This window comes from Corvus hawaiiensis, chromosome 1 (assembly GCF_020740725.1).
Source record: "Corvus hawaiiensis isolate bCorHaw1 chromosome 1, bCorHaw1.pri.cur, whole genome shotgun sequence".
In the NCBI taxonomy this organism is placed as follows: Eukaryota; Metazoa; Chordata; class Aves; order Passeriformes; family Corvidae; genus Corvus; species Corvus hawaiiensis.
The window spans coordinates 18394258-18416230 of NC_063213.1; the positions used below are offsets into that span (position 1 = coordinate 18394258).

Genomic DNA, 21973 nt, shown 5'->3' on the forward strand with positions numbered 1-21973 from the left:
GTTGTTAGGACAATTAGTCTTTTTCCTTTTTCAATCAAACACTTACTTGGAAACCTACCTGACCTACAGCTATTTTAGCAAGCTGCTTCCAAAATGTGTCAGCATTAATGTTAGCTAAGACCATTATTTTTGATGTCACGATGCACACAAAATCCTTCTAGGGAAACAAAATTGATAATAATAATTTCAACTCATTAGGATAGGATGCTGAACTGAGACGTGCTAAGAAATATGCAAAAACTATTTCCATGTTCATCTAGAAGTAAAGCTTCAGCTGGTTCCTACATTCCAAGATTTTTTTAACTCAAAACAGTATCAGCTCTTAACCTATACTTTTATTTTGAATAAGGCTTTACACATTCTGTCATCTTAGTTACTAAGAAATCTTTATTGATTTTCAGCCTCTCAAAGGCAGTGAAATCTTCCTGCCATTAAAATTCTCTGTGACCATGGTAAAATTTGGAATGCAAACCTGAAGTGTGCCAATAACATGCTTTTTTTAATAAATAAATATTTAATATTTATAAAATCTGTTATGCCTTTCTTGTATCTTTAAGTAGGGGATTAAAAACAGTGGAGGTGGTTCAGAAAGAAAAGCTATTATTAATTTAGTGGAAGTAGTTAGATGCTCATCTCCTGTGCAGCTCTTAAAATATTTAGTTCTTTAATGACAGTAATATGTTCATTATAATGAATTACATTCTAGGAGAATCTTTTTCCAACAAGGATTTTGCTTCATTGGAAATATTTGAGACATCATAAAAAATTAACCGTATCAATTATTTCATTAAAGCAAAGTCTCAAATTTTTTTCATTCAGATAATGTTTTAAACTTCCACAATGTGATTCTATTTGTGTTTATTTCAGTGTGTAAGAAAATGAACATAGTAGGATTTTTAATAATAAAAATAATAATAGTAGGATTTTTAATTAATAAATGTATTATTAATTTTGCATAACAACAAGAGCGCCTCCTAGTTGAGTATTTCTTAGGTTTCGATTCTTAAATTCACAAATCAATTTTAAGACAAATTTCAGTTCAAGTACTACTAGAATCACTACTACTGCTGGCTGTCATTAGTAATATATGGGACTACAACAGAATCCTAGGACTATTCAGCTTTAAAGGAATAGGGAGAATAATATTGCCTAGCACACCAAAAAAAAAAAAAAAAAAAAAAGTTTTGTCTAATAACACCTGGAAAGAGGGAAGAGAACAGGCTGGGAGGCATCATGCAAATAATGTGGTGAGGGCAACCACACACTGGCACAGAGCTTTTTAGCTTCAGTTTCTTAGATGAGACCCATTGTTTTTACTTCATCTTTTTTCTTCACATGCTTCAGAACTGGCTTTTAGTTTATGTGGTTCTACACTTGCCAAGTCTTTACAACTCTGGATATTTGGGTGAATAAAAATTACCTCAGATAAATATCTTCAGAGGTATTACCATGGACTGGGGGAACCTGCATACAAAAGCAGTGGAGAGTCTGGCTTTTTGGGAGTGCTGACTCACTGCCCTGACTGTCCTTGGGAGTACCCCTTGGGTCTTGTGATGGCAGGCAAGAACTGCAGCACTGTCAGCTTTGCGAGCTCACTTTTATTAAAAATAGATCAGAGACAAGGTTAAAGTGAAGTATGGCACCTGCACAACTGGCTTACCATCCCTAGCATCTTCCAAAAAAGACACTGCTTGTAATTTAAGTTTATTTTTACTACTGTAGGGCTGTTCTCAGTGGCGAGACAGCTTCCCCTCACACCCCCCGCCGGTGACTGGTGCTGTGCTCTGCGGGAAGCCTGCGGCAGAGCCTAGAGGCAAAAAAACGTCTCAGCACCTTAACCACAGGCACATCCTTCCTCTGTGCTCACCCCCCAGCTTTAAACGACACTAGTAGGGTTCCTTTCCTGTGTTAATGGGTTTGTTTCACTTTAACCTCTGCCTAATTTAATCAATAACTTGGATGTACTCGGTGGAAAAATAAGCTGGGGGGGGGGGGGGGGGGGGTTTAGTGATTTTGGGCTAAAAATGAAGGAAGCTTGGTTTCCTGCATTCTTTTTGTTATTGCTTCATCTTAAATTATTTCATCCAAATCTCCTCTCCATTCTCAAGCATCCCACGCACTGGATTCCATCCTCCGGTGTTGGCAACATCCCGGGATCCACAGTCCTGCCTCTGCAGAATTATCCCTGTCCGTGGGACAGTATGCTAGTTTGAGTATGATAATCTCTACAGCTGTTAGCCTGGAATGCATATCTGATGTTACCCCTGCTTGTTTGTGTCCTAAACCTCTTACTGAGTAGGCCAGAAAGAAAATCAATGCGTGATGTGCAGTCATATTGTGGTAAACAATTCATTGTGAGCTTCTAAAAGTGTCCAGCATTGTTTTTGAGTAAAGCAGGAGAGAACTGCTGAACTACTCCTCCATGGAGGTGGAGTCTGGGATGAATGAATGGTTATAGCTCCATCTCAGCTGCTTGGGTGTTTGTTTTCCTTTTGTCTCAAATATAAATAGAGGATCTCTATTAGAGGGTATTTCAATGTATCAGAATGTTCTAGATGGAAGACAGTAATAATTCAGAGCAGCCAGACTAGGACCTTATTTTTTTCCAAACTTCTTAGGTATTAGGATGCCATTGATTTAATAAATGATTCATAACTATTACAATGTTACTAATTTCTTAAGTGGTTTTGAACAGTTATTGGAAAAAAAGGATCACTTTTCAAAACAAGAGTAGCATTGTGGGATCTCAAGCAATTCACAAATTCCAGGTCCAAAGAATGAATTCAGACAGGGAACTGAGTATTTTGGCCACCTCAGTGCACACAGCCCAACAGCAAAAAGAACGTTTGGCCACTGTGAAGATCTATAAGGGCCTTTCAGAGTCTGCTGTGGTGCTCGCATTTTAATACTGTACTTTCCAATATATATTGGAGCAGAGGAAAGAACCTCTCAGATTCTTTTCCTTACTATGTCATAAGAAGAAAATAAACTTCATGAAAAATACCATCTCTAGTAAGATTATAAGCAATGTCTGACTAGTTGAACTTCTGGAGGACATTTCCGTAAACTGATGTTAGCTGCCTTTAATTCCTAGCAGAAGGACTTTCAGATTAAGGGGAAATTACTTATTCGGGATACTCACTAGTTCATGGCCACTGACAGTTCATAGGAATTGCAGCACTGGTTGTTCCTTAACGTTTTCTTTGTAAAGAAAACCTGTTCTTCCATACTATTGATTGAAGCTGGGGTGGGGAGAAAGGCTGTTCATTGCTCTTAATGGGCCAATTTTTTAAAAGCTCTGACTGCAGGAGTTACTATTGCCACTAGTTTGCTCGACCAAATGCCCTGAAGGAGCTGCTCTTTTGTTTGTTGGCTCACTGTGGTTTTTTGAGTAAACTTCCAGTCACTACCCTTTAAAAACTGAGCCCATCAGAGCTGTGTTAGTACTGAATCCAGTGGTTACTCTGACTTTCCTTAGTGCTGTTGCAAATCACTTCATGGGGGAATTGAAGATGATCAAGTTGCTCCAACATCAAGAATATTTAATTACATATTGAAGAGGCAGTGGTCTTCTCTGGCATTTGCTACTTTTAAGCAGAATTTCATAATTCATGTTCATTTGATGCTTTTCAATAATTATTTGGTATTAATCACTTGTAAACATTCACAGTAGTTGTGCAAAATGCAATCCAATCTATAAGATCTGATGTAGGCTCTTTATGAGGTATAGATTGTGTTTTGACTTCATTTATTGCCAGTCACTTTGACAAATGACATCTTGGAAGAAACTTGTTGCAAATCAGTGTTCAATGCAAATCCAGTACTGAGTTGGAGATTTTGTCGTAGCTGCATTTGCTGCCCAGTAAATAGATATCTTCTAGGCTGTTTCCAGGAGGGATAAACTAAGGAAAGAGCTCCGTGGGTGCAGTTATGGAGAGCTTCATGCCGTGAAGGAGAGGCAGCTTGGGGGTGCCCTCTCAGGTACCAGGGATCTCTGGAGGCCCTGCTGCCAGCTGGGGCTGCGCCGGGGCAGCGGCTTCACCACACTCCTCTTTGCAATCCTGCTCTTACAGGAATTTTTATTTGTTTCAGGCCAAAGATCTGCCGACGTTCAAAGACAATGATTTTATTAATGATGGCCAAAAGATTCATATTGATGAGAGTAACAAAAAGATGTTCCTTGAGAAACTCAAAAAGGATGTTGAGGTAAGAATGTGCCTGTTCAGTTGCATGTGATTAAAATGTGTGGCAAATTACAGATATCCCAGGAAATCATACCTGTGATTCATTAATGAAAATTCTTGTTCATAAGACTGTAAGCACTGACTGTTTTAAATGAAACACAATTTAAACTTTCAGGAGTTGATCACTGCTTTGCTGATGTGATAAATGGCTTGCTGCCATAGCTGGTTGCCATACATTGTTCCTGCCTTGATGATGTGATGTTAAAATGATGGCACTGCTTAGTACTTAAATGCTTTACAAGCCTAGTGCTTCCAAATGCCCCTGAGAGAGAGGTGAGTATTGTGGGTTGTATTTTACAGGTGGAGGTCCACCAGGGCTAAGGCCAAATACAGACTGTAGTCCATAAGAGAGGAGGGGCTTCTCCCCCACTCACAGCTGTGCATGTCCTTTTTGTTTCATATTAGTAATCCAGTTTTAAATCATTCTTAGTATCACAACAGTAGAGTGCTTCAGTAATCTGAATACAGCAATTGGATTCTCATTATCTAAATGTAGTCTTTCATATAAATTTGTAATTTGCTGAATATTGTAAATACTTGAAAGAAAAGTGTTAATGTATGAGTTTAATGTATTATTTTTACTGATTTTGTTCAGCTAATAAAATAAATATCAGACTAACTTGTTCACACAACTTGCCTTTAGTTTGCATAATCGAAAATATTTTTCCTAAACAGAGTATTTTGCAGCTTTATACTCAAAGCCTAAAATCTGTTTTCAAGTAAAAAGGCAGAGACTTGGAAGAGACTTGGTAGGAAAATGTGTCTGTGACTTAGTAAGACTTTCAGCTATTTATATCAAAAGAGCTCTGTGAATTGACTTTTCGAATTCTTCAGATCTGTGTCTCATTAGTTGCACAAAACAAAATACTGTTACTTTAGAATTTACCCAGTAATTTTCTTCTGAGGAAATCTAATTTCCCATCATAGTAACAATGGGAAATTTATGGTGGTGAGGATGATGAAAACGTAAATATTTTGTGAAATATCAGTGTGTGTTTATTTTATATTTAAAATACTGTGCTCTACTGATATCACAGCTCTAGAGATAAGTTTATTTGGGTTAAAATTTTGTGCTCTTTTAACATGTACTGCTGTTGCTGACTACTGCTTTTACGGTAAGTATGTTGCAGATGATATCTTAAGTGTGTGGAAGGAATGTGGAAGATACTTTCTTACCCCAAAAAGTGGATAGTGTATGATCTGTATCATTTACCAGACTGGGAATATAATGGTAGATTCCAGATTATGTCTTGAGAGGCTGTTTTTATGGGTTTGAAGTTTACACAGAGAATTGTTTAATATCCATGTAAACCACTGGTGTGAAGTGATCTGGCTCCTGATTTTGACAATGGCAAGCTGTTCTTTAACCTTGCTTTTCTTCTGCTGGTTCTTTTGCCCTTATTAGATAACCGATAGACACACTTTGTAACCAATGTATAAATGCTCACATTTCACTACAATGAAAAGAAATGCAGCAACACTTAGTATATGATTATCCTATCAGACAGTATTTATAGTTAAACGTATTATGGAGTACCATTCTGAGTTATAAGGCTTTATATCTGTTTTTGTTTTTCAGTAAGTTTTGTTTCTATATTTCTCTCCTAATCAAGTCATATGTCCCCTTTCTGTGTGAAAACACAAATTATTACTGCTGTTTTGGTGTCCCCTTGTCTATTTTCCCACCTCCTTACTCCATTGCAGGTGTCCATGGACTACATATTTTTTCCTTCTAAAATCAGATTTTTTTTTTCCTTGTGCTGATCTCCCTAAGTCTTTTTGTTAGCAGCAGCACACTTTTTTCCAAGAGCCATTCTCTTCTAATCTGTAGCTCGCCATTTTTTCCCAAAAGCCCACTCTCTTTCATGCTGTTCCGTATTATTATTGGTAGATTTTATTCCCCTGTATTTAGCAAGTAGTGAATAATATGCCTGGAGTTCTTTCACCCCATCACCTTTGGCTAGTCTCATCTGTTTGTCTTGTATATTGTTGTGCATCATCTCTTCAAATTTAGATCCCTTCTAGTCTTGTGAAGAGTCTATTGTTGTATTATATTGAAATCATTAAAAAACAGTTTCTTCTTCTTAAAACCTTTTCTCAGTCTCACAATATTTCTTCTAGCACTTGAATTTACAGCTATCTCCAGCTCACCTCTTTTCTCAAAATCAGATTTTGACAAACTGGAGTTTCTCATTACCTAGTATTTTATACTCACCTTTTTCATCACCATCACTATCTCTGTGCCGAAGTCTAGCTTAAATGCCTTCTTCCCTGGTCTGCTGTAACTTCCTTTTTATAACCATTTAGAGTTTATAAAAACTGAAGCAATTTTTATTTTCAGCCACTTTCTCTGCATACCATAAGCATGGACTTCACAAGTCTGAAATCACAGTACTGCTTTTAAGCTGCAGCACAGCTCTCTCCTGCCTATCCCTCACCCCCTTGAGCTGTTTATCCCATCTTTCTGCTTTTATACCTTCCTTATTTCCATCCTCCTCTTTCTGCCTCATTCTGTTCTCCTCAACTAAAATAATTTTGTACACAAGTGTATTCATCTTTTAATTTTCTAAAATCTCCGATCCTTATTCTTTATTCAAAACCACCCTTTCATTCACATACATGTTTTGCTTAAGTGATGTAAATCATGAGCCTGTCACTGTGAAGAGAATACAACATCATCTCATGTCTTCAGGGTGTAAAACTTCTCAGCTTTCCGCTGCAAGAATAATTGAACACTTTTTCATTATTCTTTAATAAGACTTGTAAGGGATTGAGAGGATACGTTCAGCACCAGATCATAGCACACTGTGCACCTGATAGCACAGAAGCTGGTCTGGGCACTGAGCAGTGGCAGAGCAGTCCCCACCTCAAGTGCTGTGTGTGGTCTTGGGCACCACAACATAACAAAGATATAAAGCTGTCCAGAGGAGGGCTGAGAGGATGGTGCAGGGCCTTGAGGGGAAGCCGTATGAGGAGTGGTCACGGTACCAAGCCTGACAGAGTTCAAGAAGCATTTGGACAATATTCTTAAGCACATGGTGTGACTCTTGGGGATGTTTCTGTGCAGCAGGGCCAAGAGTTGGACTCGATGATCCTTGGGGGTCGCTTCCAACTCATGGTATTTTGTGACTCTGTAATTTAACTGAAACACAAGACAGGAGTAACAGTCATTGGTTTGCAAGCACACTGCTCTTCACTACACACAATTTTTTTCTCCTGAGGATTTTGGAGGAGTGGGCTACAGTATAAGTTTAAAGTCATTTGTGTGCTGTTACTACGTTTTAATAAAATCAAGTATCTCTTTGCCAGCTTTATCACTTAATCTTCCCTTTTGCTCTCTGTCAGAAGTGCCTTAGAAGTTTTCCTCAATTGGTGACACCTTTGTGTAACTTCTGTTTGTAAGTGGAGGTTATGCTTTTCAGCAATATTGATAGATTGCTTATTATCACTTTCTAGTTCCTTGCTCAGTTAAAACTCATGGACTACAGCTTGCTGGTTGGAATTCATGATGTTGAAAGAGCTGAACAGGAAGAAATAGAGTGTGAAGAGAATGATGGAGAAGAGGAAGGTGAAAGTGATGGGACCCACCCCATTGGAACCCCTCCGGACAGTCCAGGAAATACACTGAACAGCTCACTGCCTTTGGCTCCAGGGGAATTTGATCCAGCTATTGATGTTTATGGAATAAAATCCCATGAAAGTAAGCAGTAAAAGAAATATTTTTATGTAAAGGTGGTTTGATTCTTGCATCAGAATCCTAAAGCCCTCACACCCATATAAAGGCAAATGTAAACTGGAAAATAGAAGTTTACTCTGTGGAAAAGGAAACTTGCTCTTTGGTGCAGCAGAAAGGAGAAGATTTCTGTAATGCTTAGCTGTTCAGGTTCACCAGTTTTCAGCAGTTAATTCATGGGGTTTTAATCCCTTTCAGGAAGTCTAGTATCTATAATTGGTCTTTTCTGGCAGATAACACTGTTAAACACAGTCTAAAATGAATGAGAAAAGAAGCATTCCAGATTATATTTCACTTTTTTGGTTGCTTTTTGAAAATTTGTGCACTCATGCCCAATTTCTATGCTCCAGCTAAGAACGTCATCATAAGAAGTGTGTAAGAAGCCTGAAACTGAGTTTGATATTAGTGTGTAAAACTAAGTATAACTAGTTACCTGTGGCTGTTTAAGACAGGAGAGTTACGTGGTTTTTTTCCATAAGCACTGATACAGATATATACATGGTTTTATTCATAAAGAGAATATGATCTTTTTGTTGACACAGAAGCATTACCTTTCATATAACACTTCATAATTTTTCCACAAAGAAAGATGTAATCCACATTACTTTAACTGAGCAATAATTCCTATTTCTGTATGCTATTTTTTTCTTTTACACTCATTTAGGGGGTTTTGCATTATATATGAGTGCAGTTAAACTCTCAGTTAAGGAGAGCTTGAGCCTGTGGTTTTTACCGATCTTCATTATGAGTGACATTGACCTGTCTTAGCTGCTGATTGTGTCTCGCCAAGTCTCCTTTGTTAGGAGGAGGACTTGTTGTTTTCAGAAGTCATTCTTACTGCCCTGTGTTTGCCTTTGCAGATGCACCCAGGAAGGAAGTGTACTTTATGGCCATTATTGACATTCTTACTCATTATGATGCAAAAAAGAAAGCTGCCCATGCTGCAAAGACAGTAAAGCATGGGGTAAGTATCTGGGTTGGTTTCTTCCTCTTACTCCATTTATATTCATGCAATTTTGCTTACGGGACAGTTCAGTAAATCTAGGGAAAGGGGAAGTAGATCAGAATTCTTTTCAAGTTTAATGTGCAATAAAAATGTACAGAGTAACTGCTACACATGACATGCTGAGAGTGGAACTCCTTTTTCAGCTGTATGCACAGCTTTCTCACCCACAAAGAACTCTAGTGAGATGCTTTTTAAGATTTTGTCCTAAATTTGTGACATGCACCTTATTCTTGCAAACAGAGCTGTTCACTGCTCTATGAAAGCTGTCATGAATCTAATTTCAGGTGCAGGTCCTAATGATGGTTTCGTTATTTGGTACAGCCTGCTGAAAGTTAGTTCTTCAACATATAATGTGGCTCACTCTAGAAGACTTCTTCAGAAAAAAAAAGTACAATTTGCAAAATTAGACATAAAAATAAAATGTACATGTTAAATACTCAGAGACTGTTCAGTGAAGGCTTCTGTTTGACTGCCATTATTTAATTTTGACTGAAATTGCTGCTTAGCAGCAGACAGCAAAGAACCATGGTGAAACAGCCCAGTCTTCCAGATTTATGATTTATATCTACCATTATCACTCCTGTGGTGATTTAAGGTTCAAATTTCATAAACTTTTTCAAGAGAGCATATTCATTCATGAGGCTAAAATCCCTCCTGTGTCTAAATATCTAAAGAGTCAGGGCATTGTGGGAAGTTTTACGCAAAGGGCTCAGGGCTTTTTAATTACAGTAGAGAATGATGTGACCTGCAAAGGCCTGTAGGAGGTATTTTTTTGTCTCTCTAAAGCAATGCTTTCATTACTCTCTGCTCTCTGGGCAGCTGAAAGTTGATGCAGACCATATGCAGCCATTATCTGGCAATTATTATTGAACTTTGAAAGTAGCAGACTTTAAAAACTCACACTTCTGGCTTAAATAATGGATAGAAATACGTTGTGAGCAACAGCTATGATTATTGAAACTGATTGCGATTAGAACTTATTACAGAACATTACTTTCAGATATCCATTTTGTTTATTTCACTGTCTCATCCTGAGCCACATGACACTGAAGTTCATTCATGAATTGCATGCATGCAACTTTCCTCTTTTGTAAAACAGGAAAAATATAAATAAAAATGTGGGTAAGGCTCTGAAAAACTCGAGTAAAAATATGAATGAAATAATGACTTCATTGAGATAACAATTGTATGGTTTATTCAGTGAGTCCAGATTTAAATGCATAAACGTTGAAAAAGTGTTAGTGTTACCATGTATTTCAAACCAGGCTATTTAGCATTCAGATAACAGTACATGTTACACAAGTGTTGACATGCCAGATCTAAGTATGGCAATTCAGTCTTCTCTGTATGAAGGCACTGCTGCTCAAGAGACCAGAATCTGCTGGTGAATCAGTGGGTAGCATGGCTAATTGTACTGTAAAAATTCATATAGAGGACTGAAGTACAATAAAAGTAAAGAGAAGTATGGAAAGTAAAAAGAGCATATTTCAGAAATGGAAGATAGCTGTTGCAGTGGTGAGTACTGGCTATCAGTGTCCTCCTGTGAAGCCTAAAAAGGCACCAGTAAGATTCTGCTTGAGTGCCATTACAATCTGTGTTTCCAGTCTTTGCTTCTGAAACTGCATATGAAATTTATTGAGTAACATCCTCAGTGACAAAAGCATGAAATAAAACACTGCTTCTTCCTTCTTTCTTCTCTCCTCCCAATTCTCTGTATAGGCTGGTGCAGAAATTTCAACTGTTAATCCTGAACAGTATTCAAAGCGCTTCTTGGACTTTATTGCCAACATCTTGACGTAACCTATCATGTTACATAGGACAGACACGAGACCTGGGGACAGCAGCAGTGGCTACAAGTGTAGGGAAAAAATGGAACTCAGAGAAGCGCTCATCTTACAGAAAGAAACCCCTTTGTTTACATCTGCTGGCAAAGATGACTGAAGTGGGGTGGAGTACTCGCTTTAACAGCTGCCTGATATTCCCAGCATAGTTCTAGCTATTTCTGACTCTTTTGTGTGTGCAAAAAAAAATTTTAAATAATTTAAATAAATAGAACAGCTTACTCAGAGTGCACTGTGACAGTAATACTCTGATGCTACCAGCTGAAGTGGAATAAATGAGTAAAGAGGCGTGGGGTGGGGGTGGGGAAGAGTAAATGCATGTTAAATCTACAATATTGATATCAAATTGTAAACTGTGGATCAGTTTATTTTTTGAAAAAAGATACATGACAGTATTCTTCATGATGATGATGACGACGATAATAATGAAGACCTTACTGCGAATGTTACACTTACACCCTGCACACTGGCACTCCTTAAAAAAAGTATCTGGTGCCAGAGGCTTTTCCCATTTGGTTTAGCAGTTGGGTTTTTTCCTTTTCTTTCCTCCCTCTCCCGTTTTTGTCTTCTTTTTCAGCACATTGCGTCAGGAAGTTCAGCCTCTCAGACGTCTGAGAGCTGGCATCTCTTACCTTACAAAGAGCTAACGTAATTCATGCTGTGTGTACGTTTTTGCTATGGTAAACTTATATTAAGGGAAAACTTTGCTTATTTCACTTTGTTACCTGAAGTTTTCATTTGTTTTATATTCTTGCAATATAGGAGCTAATAAGGTTGCAAGTGTAAAAAAAGCTTATCTGAAGAAGCGCATAGTTTTGGGCAATAGTAGCTCCATCTGCTACCCATCCTGAAAGATGTGCACGCTGATAGAAATTCCATTCCCTTGTAATTTACTGGGAATTTGAAGTTTAAATGCTTATGTTGTACTGTTAAAACAGCGGTATTTTATTATAGATTATCCCTTGAAAAATGAACCCTGAATTTTACTGTTTACATTATTAGGAAAGCAGGGATATTTCTGAATTTCAGAGCCGTGTACAATATATGACTTTTGAGTTTACATGTAAAGTTATTTTGCAGTACAAATGAAGTAATGTTTGTCATCTTCCAAGAGGTAATGTGCAGTAGTGTACTAAAGTGAATGTCTCGCTCACCTCCATCATAGACTCTTTCACGATAAAATGCGAAAGGATATTTCAGAGGGATTTTTCCCAAGGTTGTCTTTCAGCATCAAAATGACCTGTCCTACCATTTACTCAATTTTGATTGTATAGTACATTGCCTGAAACTGTGCTGATCATGTTTAACTTGTTTAAAATTTTTAAACATTGTATTCCTTCTCCTCTTGTATTTTCCCTGAAAGACTCCATGCTTGAAAGAGACAAATTTACATATGCTTAAAAGTTTATCTACTTATACACTGTGCTAAAGCTGTGCCTTTAAAATTTCTTTATTGAAATTGTTAGATTTTGTAGGCAACGTAAGAGAAGTCAAACCTCCCTCTCATCATTTCTAACTGGGATCAGGAGTGCCAGCATGCCTTCTCCATAACTAATGTCAGTGCTGCTCAGCTGCAACTGTGCATAACCTGTGTTGTGGTTCACTTCAGACGAGCCCATACAACAGCAACCCCTTAATTACACTCTCTTCAGCGGCCAAAGGCAATACTATTCCTGTTGCTGTCTACTAATTTTTTTTCCTTTCCCTGACCTTTCCCACAGGATTTTTTGTTATGTTTGACTTAGTGATGTCTGCAGCACTGTAATGTATGTGTATACTTTTGTATTGTATGTATTTAAATAAGTTGGTACTGCGGCTTGATTTTTTTTTTTTTTGTCCTCTCCCTAAACACCCTGGTTGTCTACGTTCTCACCCAAGTTTCGTTTTCTGAAGCTTCTGAAGGTATGAGGCCACAGGGAGACCTTGGAATAAAAATAAGGTACTTGGAGTACATATTTAATTGCGGCCAATGAGTGTACATTTTTAAACCATTTAGACATTTACAGCAAAGCATTCCTTTTGTCTGTGTAGCATTTTTGTCACTCATTCTTGTTGATAAACTGTTTATTTGGACGGGGCAAGGAAGACTCATTATTGTGTATGTTAGTGCTTAAATTACACTCCAAACATGAGCAAGGCTTTATAAAATAAAGCACTTTGATGACTCACTAGGTAAATCCTTTGTTCTTGTGTTTCACCTATGGTTTTGATTGCTTACAGGTGAATTTTGGATGTTAAATGCCTGTATAACAAAGGAAAAAAAGTAAGACAAAACATAAACTTGAAGGTTTTCACTAGATTTTAACATGCTTCTTCCATGCTTATGTTAAGGGGCTTGAAACATTTAGTCTCTGGGGTTTTGGGCTGAGACTGCCTCTGAGAGTGAATACTGAGGTTTGTAATTGGCAAATCTGTGGACTAAATCCTAGTAATAACAACAAAACAGGAAGATCATCCACAACAGTTAATAGAAGGATTGGCAGAACTGTGCTATCTGTGATCTTATGCTAAAACAATTATTTTAAAAGTATTTGGGAGTAAGTCCAAACTTCCATGGGAAGGCGGCAGAGATTTTTGGTCTAGAATTTCAAGACTTTGATTGTCGGGGCTTTCAGTGCGTGAGACAGTCTCTGCTGCACATCGTGAGCAAATGGCAGAAAAGTGTCTTTTTGTCTTTATTCTGTCTTAACTTTTAATTCTTTTAATACATTTGTCACTTTCTGGTCTTTTCAATTTATTGCACAGATGTAGCAAAAAAATATTTTCAGCAGTATTACCCGTAAAATACGTGACTGAATTAATGATAGATATACCCCAAAGACGAGGTGGCTGAGGAGCTATTCTATTAAAAGTAGGTGAAATGATAGAGAGTGGAGAGATTCAGCTTCTTAATTACTCACTTAATGATGTCTGTAGTAATCCAGGGTTGCACTTCACACAGCTGCTCCAGCTGTTGAGGGTTTAGTGTGAGCATGGTGCTCAAGGAATGCTGCTCAGGTTACGTGCACCATTAGCCACGGGGGGCAGCAAGCAGCTGCAGGACCCTGTCTTTAGCAGAAGTGTGTATATAGCAGTGTGTAAGGAAAGGTTATCTTTCCTGAAGGCAGTGATGATATTCCACGTAGGAGATCCAGCTGGCTTGTTAATGCAAGACTGCAACAGCAACAAAAGAAAAATGAAAAATTCTTGGAAACAATAATTTTCTATGTCAAGTATATAACCTAAACATATAATCTGAATTTCCAGCTCCTTCCCTTGTGCACACTTCTTTTCCAAAGTAATACTAGTTGGCAAGTCCCTGCATGAAGTGGGACGATTGCATTCTGATGGTCTCAAAGCCTACCTTTATCCAGTGTCTGCTCTCTCTATGTGCTGTCCTTTTGGTTTCTCTCAAACTCATATATTTAATGGGGGGAAAAAATACAAAAATAGAGAGCAGTAAACTTAGAGGAGAAATCTGTTTCATCTCTGTCTGTCCTGATGTCTCTATGGCAGGAATTGTTTCTGGCAATCAGCATATCCCTTACAATGCCAAGGGACAAAGGCCATTTGTGTGAGATGAAATCATTAACAATTGCTTTATTAAAACTGTTAAAAAACAGGTCTGGAGAGGACTTGAAAAGGTAGTTGTAGTGTGTCCCAGAGCAGTTCAGCTGTAAATAAACATTGGTGAAAATCAGGTTAATCTTTTGCAGGGAGGGTAGTTCCATGACTTCCCTGTGCTATCTCTTCCCATGCCTCACTAGCTCTATCATTATGAAGATTTTTTTCTAAAATCTTACCTGACTACATTACTATGCTTTAAGCTCATTAATATTTGTTCTGTCTACAGTGGACCCTAAGAACAGTTTATTCTCTTCCAGTTTCTCTTAATGTGATCCTGCCTCTATGTACTGAACAATGTAAATATTAGCTTTTGCACATATTAAATTGAACATTCCCTGTCTTATTTAACAAAATTATCAAAATGCTTTGAGCAAGGCAGAATGGCCTATTCCATTTTCTGTAATGCCTAATTTAAAAAAAAAAAAAAGGTAAAATGGTGCTTCTTGAATTTCTGTTTTGAGAATTTCTTAGCCATTCGTTTACCATCTAATAAAAAATAATTATCATAATTGCTGTTTGCACGAAATGCAGTTTCAAAATGAGCACAGCTAATGCTTGGCTGTGGTTGTTGCTATAACTGCAACTATACTGCTTTTCTTTTTTCCCAAAGTAAATAATATCATGATCTTAGCTTTTCTCATCATATTCCCTTTTCACAGCTTCTTGTCTCATCTCCATTAGTGATAATCAAATAAAATAATTATTTGGCCATAGGTATTAAGATACAAAAAATACTTGTTGCAAGGCGGCATAAATTCATTCTTACCCAGTGCTCTTAATATTTGTAGGCATTTTAGTTATTGCCCAATATGCTTTGAGCTTATAAAAAGCTTCTACTTTGTTCCAACTTGATCTGATTCATTCGTAGTGACTCGTTTTATTTAGCAATGTATGTCCTGTTGGAATAAATGGTGTTTGTGTAAGAACCTTCTGTTTTGAAGACGTTTAGCACTTCCACACAAGCCTGGAAGGTAATTTAACTCATTGCATTTCTGGTATTTCACCTTGCCCAAGGCCAAAGCACTCTGCTTTCTTTTCCATTTTATGTATTTTTAAGTGGATGCATAAAGCTATTTTGTTATGAGGATATCTCAGTCGCTATAATGTCTAGAGTGCATGTGTCGTACCAGGGCAGAGAGAAGGGCTGGCTCCAGTTGCTGGGCTGACAACAATTCTAGTTTGTCTTCCACCACCTGAGGATAACAGGGTCATGTTTGATTCTGGTTAGGAGAAAGTCCTGTGTTCCCGAGATGTGCCTGTTTATCCCAGCACCTTGGATTTGAGTGATGCATAAGAATCCTTTCTGCCAAGTAGGTCTGATTGATTAGTGCCTACTTTAACCAGGCTAAACTGAACTTTACACTCTGGGTCAGGGCCCTATCTTCCTTCACACTGTGGAATTGCATAACAAAACTAAATATTTTATGCCTTGAAGGGCTTTACTCTTTTCTCTTAGTTCCGAAGTAAGTCTTAGATAGAAATTTATTGGTACATCAGCTGCACCAAAGACTTTGTATTTAAGGTGTTAAAATATCAAGTCGTACTGTGCAATGATGATCATCTCTTCATAGGGTAGAATGGAGAGAATCTGCCTTTAGTTAAGCAGTGACATGCATGCTGGGCTGCTTAGTACTGCTCTGCTGCTTCAGTCAGCAAAGATCTGTGTGGAAGGAATTACAGTATTTGATCTGATAACACTGTGAAGTGCTCTGGAGCAGAAGTTTGCAAGTTGTGTTTCACATGCCACAAGCTGCCGCATCACTGTGCTGGGCTGCTCTTTCACCCCAGGATGCAGGAGAGTGGGATGGCACTGAGTCAGTTGGAAGGGAGAAAGCTGAGTGCATTTGTGACCTTGAAACTGGACCCAGCAGTACAATGGTGCTTTTGGAGGTCCTGGTCTGGAGGGAGAAAAACGTGCTTTCTGTACAATACAGTCACTGGTCACAGCCAGCATGGCTTCATGAGGGGAAAGTCCTGCTAATCAGATGTGATTTCCTTTTGTGACAAGGTAACTCACCTAGCTGATCAAGGGGAGCCAGTTGATGTGATCTTTTTTTGGATTTCAGTAAAGCTTTCCATGCTGTCTCTCACAGTGTCCTTCTGCACAAGATGTCCAGCTCACATGTGGATAAACACATCATGTGGGGGGTGAGCAACTGGCTCATGGGTTGGGCACAAAGGGTTACAGTGAATGGGGTGACATCAGACTGGAGTGGAGGCCTGTTGTTAGTGGGGTTCCACAGATTGTGGTAGCAAGGATTTTGGGTAAGAGGAGAGCACAAACCAAAAAACCTTTTCTAAAGCAGCAAGGAAGAGACAGTACTGAGGCCAGTAAATAAAAGCTGAGAATGAGAAACAAAACACAAAGAAGCTACAGAGAACATACTCCCTGGGTTTGGCATCATCTGCATCTGCTCTGGGGTCAGGGAGGACAATCCCATATGGGAGCAGAGAAAAATCTCAGACCATAAAGATTATAATGCAAAAGGAAAGGCATAAAATATTATGTTGACAACACCATAAAAGCATTTTACAATAGTTCCCTTCTCACCTGAAATAATGGGAGAAGTGCTATGATGTAGGATTGGAAGTAGAGCAGTGGAACAAATCAGAGAGAACTGATCAGCCTAGAAAGTAGACAATAGCAACCCTAAAAAACAAACAAACAAAAAAACCCACCCAAAACAAAAAAAAAAAACCAACCCCACAGCATATTTGAAAGCAAGGCAGTAAAAGCTTCAAGGAGATAACCCTGTGAAACATAATTAAACTGCTGGACTTGTATCATATGATAGTATGCTAATACAGAAAAGACTGAGCAGGAAGATGGCCACGTGAAACATTTCCATCATCAAAATAAGCTTTTTCTGTGACCCAAACCAGTCTGTGGAAACACTTTGTTTGGATGGGATATTCTTCTGACAGAAACATTTCCTCAAGCACTGTGTAGCCTGTATCTCCCACCGTTCTAACTCAGCCTCTTCATCAGACACAGTCCCACAAGCACACCTTGTGGCTCCATTCAGAGTGCTGAGTTGTCTGGCCTAACACGATTGTTTTCATGGGCACATTTGGGCAAGGGAGAGCTGATAAAAGGAACAGGCTCTTCAGATGAGAAGATGGGTGTGAAAACACTCTCATTCTGTTAAGGTCCACTATGGAGCAGCTCTTCCTTCTCAAGTATTGGGGGTTTGCTTTGAACCCTCAGTTCAGCCTTTAAGTTATCAAGCAGGGCTCTAACTTGCCCTCTTGGGGAAGGTGCATCAAGTGTCTCTCATCAATTCATTACATGATGCTGCAGTGGAAGAGCAGGTCACAACTCATATCCTAGAAGTCACTCAGTCTGATAATATCCATTGCAGTTGAAGGCTCATGTTTTAAATGTATGGTTATTCTGAAGAATTGGAATACAAATGTTTTAAATACAAAATGCTTTCCCAAAATGGGGTTCTGTACTTAAAACCATCCAGAGATGAGCTGCTGTTGATGCCTTTTCCTGGTCTTAAAATCAAGAGTCAAATAGAAGGGGAAATGGGATTTTACCTTGGTATTTATTTTAAGGATCCTTAGGTACACCACATCCAGGTGGAATGCACCCCAATGCACACCCCAAAAGATTGGGTATAACATTATAGGTCTTACTAATTAGCATATCTATCAAAGATTCCCCAATGAGAGGCTCAAGTGAGCCCCCCCTCCCCAAGGAACCTTCCCTTGGATGGTTCTATCTTAGTTACAGAATGTGTTCTGGAGAGGACCTTGGGGTCTGGGGCACACTGATCCCTAGCTACGAAGCTTCTAAAATGTTTAGTCTCTTAGCTTGACAAACAAGTCCAAGAATGTAGGCAAAAAGCACTAAGAATACAGAAGTTGTAGAAAAGGTGTAACAGGGGTATAAAAGAAAAGGCAAAAAATCTTCATGGCATCACTGTCATATATTTTCTTGTGCTGGTGAACAGGGCTCATTATCCAGACCCTCTCCAAAGGCACAGTGCCCTACATTACCACTGAGCAGCTGTGCATTTACTGCCAAGATTATTACTGAAACAGCATTTGCTGGATTCTTGACAAACATGGCTTCACAGAAGAGGAGAAAGAAGTTACAGAACTGTTGTTACTAGTCAAATTCCTTTACATATTAACACTAAAAAATAAGCTTTTTCAAACAGGTGAGAAACAAAGCAGGTTGCACCCTGGTAAGGAGGAGTATAGATCTCTAATTTTGTGCAAGAGGGTGGGAAACATACACAGATACCCAGAAAGTGATGGCTGAAGATGATCTGCAAACAGCCAAGCATTATGCTGTTAAATGCTTTATAGATCAAAATTATCAGCTTAAATTAATCTGTGCTTTATAGGCAGACAGTGTAAAGAATGCAGCTGGGACATAATAGGATCAGAGTAACCAAAGTCAGGGAGTAAATGAGTTACACAAGCTGTGAGTAGAACAGAAACCCTGCTGAAACCCTGCTCAGAGAGAATTGTGCTTGCTGGACCTTGTGGGCACCCGGGCAGGCGTAGCTTTTGCAGCCACAGCCCACATAAATACAGAGGCTGTGTCTGGGAAAAAGGAGCGGTTGGAAAAACTGTTGTTATGTTTCCAAACGTACATTCTCTCATTACATGGAGCAACTAAAGAAGAGAGTTTTCATAAGAGAGCTAGCGGACTTGCCAGCTCCTAGAAATCTAATTTCACAACCAAGCATAACCAGAGGGCTACATTTCACAGTTTCTCCTGAAAATAAAAGGTGGAAAAGTTTAGATAGTTCAGAGAAACCAGGCAAGGATCACATACAAACATATTTCCAGATATTCTCAGGATTTTTTGACCAATGTTTGGGTTTAGGTCTTTCATATCATACAGATATTTCCATGAAGTCTCAGCTAGGAAATTAGTTTTAGATGTTAACAGCCAAACTGTTTCTAATTGTAATTGTTGCTTTTTTGCTAAACGAAGTAATTTTAAACAGACCTCCTGTGTAGCTTAATGTGGTTTTCAAGCAAGCTGCTCACAATAACTGCTTTAGCCCCTTCTTGTTTATTCCACAAATCAAAATGTTACCTTCCAAACTAATTCACAGCCTGGAGTGCACTGGTCTGGTTTTTAATCAGAGTAATAGAAAATGGTCTCATCAACTTCCTTTGCACTGCCCCCTGTGCAGTCACAATCAGGTCTGGCTTTAGCTATGACTTCCCTATAGCAAAGATTTACCGTGGTAAAAAGCAAGTTGTACTATTTCTGAAGTTCCCTCTGTCAAGCACATGTTATTCCTTCAAACCGTTATTCACTTTGGAACACATTCAGCAAATCAAAAGAAATCCAGAGGCATTTGAAATATTTTCTAACTTACAAATAACTTGAGTTGGAAATTATAACTTGATCCAAAGCCCAGAAAAGTCTGCATCTAAATTCAATAGTTATTGAACCAGGTTCTTCAAGCATAACCTTTTCATCATCCATGACTCACACAAATTAGTCCCTGTGAAACTAAAAGGTGTTGCTGTTTTAACAGTGCCAGCATAAACTCGTATTTCCAATCTTTGTTACCATGGATCTAGATACATCTTGGTAAAAGTACTTATGTTGTTAGCCCACGTCCCAGTATTTCCTTAGGATGCTTATTGAAGTTATTCTGCTTTGTACCAGCATAAGAAGTATGACTGTTCTTGTACTAAAAGCTTTACAGCATAACTGCAGCTTTAAAAGGAGAGTCAAACTTCTCACCAAAAGGTTTACTGACTATAACTATATTGAGTATAATTAGTTATCAAGACAGATGTTTGAGCAGACCTTCTCCTGAACAGAATCTTCAGTCCCATTTGCCTAATGCTCCTGTAGTACTTAACAGCCAGCTCAAACATCCTTTCAACTGTTAAATAAATTCCCACAGACCAGATGAGAGCAGAACAAATCCAGCTTCAGCACACACACAGAGTATGTGCTAGTTTTCCTACAGTGTAATTAGTACCGTGCAGCTTCTCAATGCAACAGGAGAACTCTCTATCCTAACCAAGGGAAGGGAAAGCAAGCTCACTCTGTCTGTGTTAGACCTTCTCAATTCCAAAAGATGCTTAAATACATAATTTAAAACACAAGCATGACCATTTCAACTCTAAGTTGACTGAAATGGTGTAGTAAGATGATGCTCTTCAGCTTTAGTTGCTCTGAAACCTTGCATGGGAAGTAAGACATAACAGAAGCTTGGTTTACAGCCAGACACAAAAGCTTTAATGCAGTGTTTCTTTCACAAATGTATAATATGAAGCAATTTTTCTCAAAACCTTTTCAATATTACTCATTTTTGACCGAGAAAGAAATACCACAAAATCAACTCAAAATAATTTTATTGGAAAAAAAACCTGGGAGAGCAATTTTAGTCCTAACAATGTACGTGTCAGTTTGCACCACTGAAGAACCTATTCCTTTGATAAGTATCTTACCTGTAATGTGGACCTATGTCAAGGGACTCCTCCTCCAAGTTCCAATACAGCAAGATACAGAAGAACCTGCCCAGATGTTCTGCTGACTTTCCTGCTGTCTTGCTCTGGTGAAGATGGAAAGAGTACCAGCAGACTAATAATTACAGTTGCATTTATGAAAATAAGTTGGAACAAGAATCTCAATAATTGTAAGCATAAAACTCTTTCACTCACCAAGTTTCATCATGCAAATGAACAAAGTATGTGGGAGGTGAGCAGAAGAGAAATGAAGGGTGACAGCTGTTAATGTTCTTGGATGTCACACACCAGTGGATGTTGTTAAAGAGCAGAATGGTGTCAATTCCCATTTTTGCAGCTATGGCACACCTCTTTATTCATGCAACACATGATACACAATTATCCTCCAGAGGTCACAGAAGTCAGCTATCCCTTTCATCTCATTCACATCAATTAGAAAAATATGCCAAGGTTCATTGAGATTGATTTTTTTTTACTTTTTATGGCAGTTAAAGGACTGATCCTTGACTCCAGAAGTTCACAGCCTACTATCATGTCCTCAGGGCAAGGGTGGGGGCTGCAAACGGGGAAATATGCAGCTGTTGTGGTAACAAAATGAAAAAAGTAGATACCTTTGGTGGATGCGCCTGGGAAATGTTACTAAAGATGCTCTGGAAGTCACTCTAGACAGAAACAGTAAGGACAAAGAAAAGGGGTGTTCATGGCCTGACTTGATTTTAAGGCAGCAATTTCAACACCCACAATCAGCTGCTTGTAGGGCAGAAGTACCAATTGTGCTGGTTCTGGGATAGCTACCAGCTATTGTGCCTGAAAAATCCATCTGCAGCAACAGTATTAGCTGTGAGTGCATATTTCCCAACGTGGTGACATTCCTTCTGCCCTCTGGCTTTTGTTCAGGCTTCAACCTTGTGACCAGTGCAAATCTATCTGCACCAGTGCAATGCACAGGAGCAGCTGGAAGCCATTGCTCAGCAGGAAAACTGTGACATATTTGCCATGACAGAAGTGGTGGGATGGCTCACACAACTGGAGAGCTGCAATGGAGGGGTACAAACTCTTCAGGATGGATATGGAAGGAAGGAGA

At 38.6% G+C, this 21973-nt stretch overlaps 1 protein-coding gene across 1 annotated transcript in view; it reads left to right on the forward strand.

The window, feature by feature from the left end:
* PIP4K2A (phosphatidylinositol-5-phosphate 4-kinase type 2 alpha) overlaps positions 1-12992 on the forward strand; it is a 106661-nt gene extending 93669 nt beyond the window's left edge. Inside the window, exons 7-10 of the mRNA XM_048295234.1 lie at positions 4093-4206; positions 7701-7944; positions 8838-8941; positions 10703-12992. Coding sequence (XP_048151191.1) covers positions 4093-4206; positions 7701-7944; positions 8838-8941; positions 10703-10783 — 543 coding nt within the window. The 3' untranslated portion in view covers positions 10784-12992. The remainder of the gene's footprint in view (positions 1-4092; positions 4207-7700; positions 7945-8837; positions 8942-10702) is intronic.
* Positions 12993-21973: the final 8981 nt, after the last annotated feature.